The sequence below is a fragment of the Lepisosteus oculatus genome, unplaced genomic scaffold, assembly GCF_040954835.1.
Source record: "Lepisosteus oculatus isolate fLepOcu1 unplaced genomic scaffold, fLepOcu1.hap2 HAP2_SCAFFOLD_240, whole genome shotgun sequence".
Classification (NCBI taxonomy): Eukaryota; Metazoa; Chordata; class Actinopteri; order Semionotiformes; family Lepisosteidae; genus Lepisosteus; species Lepisosteus oculatus.
The window spans coordinates 62,363-65,789 of NW_027167777.1; the positions used below are offsets into that span (position 1 = coordinate 62,363).

At 46.1% G+C, this 3,427-nt stretch overlaps 1 protein-coding gene across 1 annotated transcript; it reads right to left on the reverse strand.

Moving 5' to 3' along the window:
- Positions 1 to 906: 906 nt before the first annotated feature.
- Positions 907 to 3,226, reverse strand: LOC138227145 (zinc finger C2HC domain-containing protein 1C-like). The gene is made up of 2 exons (XM_069186276.1): positions 1,708 to 3,226; positions 907 to 1,304 (listed from the first exon to the last, which is right to left on the reverse strand). Exons 1-2 carry the CDS (start codon positions 3,199 to 3,201, stop codon positions 1,146 to 1,148), a joined length of 1,653 nt encoding a protein of 550 aa, XP_069042377.1. The 5' UTR covers positions 3,202 to 3,226; the 3' UTR covers positions 907 to 1,145.
- Between the last annotated feature and the right edge of the window lie 201 nt (positions 3,227 to 3,427).

Genomic DNA, 3,427 nt, shown 5'->3' on the forward strand with positions numbered 1-3,427 from the left:
CAAAGGTTCTTTATGCAGAGTTAACAAAATATTATTATTTATTGGCAAAAACGTAAAAAAGTTGAGAGTAATATTTCCATTGGATTAAACGAGATGTATTCACAAGCCTGCTCCTTTACAATGTTATAGGGCCACATCAGATTACAGGAAGTTTTGCTGCCTCGTTCTGAATCGCAGAACATGGTAATTCTTTAACCTTGAAATGTAGTCTATTTTGTGATGTAAATTGGAGGTTTTACAAGTTATTGTGTTCCCCTTTAATTGGCTTCTGCGAAAACTGGCCTCAACACCGTATTCGATAAGGCACTTAGAAAACAGATTCATGCGTGGACCACAGCAATGTCCCTTTACTGAGAGCCAGCAATCAACGGATGTGTCTGATCGTGAATGGTTTTCCCTGTTGTTTGTTGTATTACTCGGTGTTGCATTTTAAGCTGTGCATGAGGCAGGACCCGGAGGCTGCTGCTTCTGCTGGGATTGAGGAAGAGCTGAGCGCCATGTAAGGCAAAGACACTGCGTTCCACTTTATCAGGTGCCTGGAGTGTAAGAGCTGAAGATAATATTGAGTCAGATTAATCCCAACATATTTCAAATATTATGAAAATTAAATAAATTAAATCAAATAACTTTCATTAAAAAAATCAATCACTCTTTACCTTACTTTTTCAGTTGTTTTTGAGGAAAATTGATGCAGAGAATGTGTGAATACTACTTTTTGATGGTTCCAAGGCCAATGTGACCTGTTCTATTGCCTGCTAATTATACGTTGCAGGTTGAAAAATTATTTTTAGGAGGTCAAGGTGTATGAATGATAAGAACAGCTTGAAATTTATTTTCACGGTCGACACACATTTTCGCAAGGGAAAAAAACTGAAATAACCACAGTTACGCAAACACCAGTCCACCAAAAAAAAAACATTTTATTAAAACAAGGTAACATTTTTTTTATCATCATATGGATGAACTGTGCTAAATATATTTCTAAAAAGAAAAAGCAGGACGTGAGTCGTGAGCCAAGATCATGACTCTTTTGCTCTTCTTCACATCAGTTTTCATGTGGGAGGAGGAGGAGGAGGAGGGCGGCTCCTGATGTGCTGACACTTGGGGATGTGCCTCTGTGCCGGCTTGGGGGCAAAGCGCCGGCCTCAGTGAGGGCAGGGCACGTAGTCGGGGTTTGGATTCGCGGGGGGCTGGGGCAGGTTCACAACCTTCCCTCCTTGCGTGATCACCTGCTGCAGCTTCCTGGCCTGTTTGATGCTCCGAATGAAATCCTCGTGCTTCTGCCTCCAGTTGTTCTTTCTCAGCTGGGAACAGGAAATGAAACCAATGAAACAGCTTCCAGAAAAAGTCCAGACTAGCACTGCGTACACAGTCTGGTCACAAACCATTCACAAGGCAAGAAAATATCAATACAGTAATAACTTAGCTTTCTGGGGCTACCTTTCAGGTCATTGGGTAGAGAGTACAATTTAGTTATTTTTTTTTTCCCGTGAGTGCTATTTGCTTGATATCTCATGTACATTTTTACAACAGAATTCAGAAGTCACTAAGACCCATTTATTCTGTCTGGCAAATGTGCCTTTGCGGCAGTTTTTCAGAAGAGTACTTCATAAAACACTTATTTATTGTTTACATTGATTTGTAAGCTGCGTCTGACTCTAGGAGAAAACAACGGAAGCTTGGAAAGAGTTTAAGGATAGCCCTTACCACGATTGGCGGTTTAACCTTCTTCTTATGGATGTATGTCTCCAGTTCTGTTCCCTTGGCCCTGTGCTTGAAAGAGTCAAAAACCTTCCTCTTTGAATTCTGAAGCTTCTTGCAGATCTTGCTGTGTTTCTCCAACCTCTCTACAGCAAACTTCCTGTGACACAGTTCACAGGGCACCAGCTGAGGGTTTCCACTCTGGCTATTCTCATATGGAAATTGCTCAGCGGTAGGGCACATCAGACTTGTAGGGGACAAATATCTGTTTTCCACTGACAGAGTTTGTTCATCCAGAAATGAGGTGTTATTTCTGAAGTGGGCCTGCGCAGCCTGTGCCGCTGACACGTCGCTTTCAGGGAGCCTTGCTTTCTTGAGATACTTTCTCCTTCCACAGGGGACGTCTTCTAGCCCACGGTTGCAAGGGCTCACTTGACGTCTCTCCTGATGGGAAAGCGCAGAGGGAAAGTGCGATTCTGCGCATCCGCCATCTTCCATTGGAGAAGCATAATCAAGGTTGTCTCCTCTGAAAGGAAGGGCTTTCCTTGGAGTGAAGGCTTTTTGCTTCTCCATTCTGCAGGTCAGAAGAGGCACGGCCTTAGAGCGGTGGTTGGCCCACGGTCCTCTGGGGCGAAGCTCGCTCTGCCTCGCCTGGAGTGTCTTCCTTCGGGTTCGGAGTCCTCTATTTTCCCTTCCGGCCACCTCTCTAGAGTCTTCCATCTCTCTCTGAACCATCCTCAGCTCCTCCTGAGCTCTGAAGAGCTTCGCCTGCATCATGGCCTCCTTCTGGCGAATCTCGTCCTTCATCATGGCCTCCTTCCTGCGCATCTCATCCTGCAGGCTGGCCTCCCTCCGGCGATGCTCCTCCTTCAACGCTGCCTCTGCCTCGGCCACTTTTCGTAGCTCCTCTTGCAACTGAAAGTGCTCCTTCCCATTGGCATGAGAAGGGCATTGCCCTGGAGGGGTCGCCACCATGGGGAGGACAGTCCTGTCCTTAGGTTTGCATACTCTTGAGCCCCTCCTGCCCGGCCTCTCGCAGGGCCTCTCATGACCATCCTGAGGCGGGGTGGGGGCAAACAAGGAATCACTCTGTGCTTCCGGGCGGTCCAAAGCCCGAACCTCACCAGGGCCGGAGACTTTCCTGTTACCCATAGGCTTCAGGGGGTAAGACCGATCATACCCCACAATGTTCTTCTCGGGGCCCTGTTGGGCTTGGAAGCGATAGCTGTTCCCCGTCTTCTTCTCCGCAGCGTATTTCACATATTGGAAAGATTTTCTCATCTTCTGTAGAGCTGCCTCCTGCCGCCGATTGTACATGGCAATCATTTTTTTCTCCTTTTCCTGCATCAGTTTCTCTTGGAAGGTGTCCTTCAGAAGCTGTATCTTGGGAGGCGGGCAGTACGTGGAGATCAGATCCTGTCGCCTTAAGGGCGTGGGTCGATTCGAGTCTGTGTCCTTCGGGGAGGGGGACAGAGCACCAGGCTTAGGACTGGGCTCCATTGGCAAATGAGATATGAGCTTTGTTTCCCACATATCTGGAAAAGGCAAAAATGGCAAATACATGATATCCTGCACAGTCTAGTATGGTCTAATAGAAAAGAATAAAAAAAACAATTCAGGAAACACACAACGTTTTAATATTAAACCTAATGGTGTTGAATGCTGCATGCTGACTCAGTAGGAGACAGATCCTAAACATAAACATTATAATAAACATTTGTTTCCC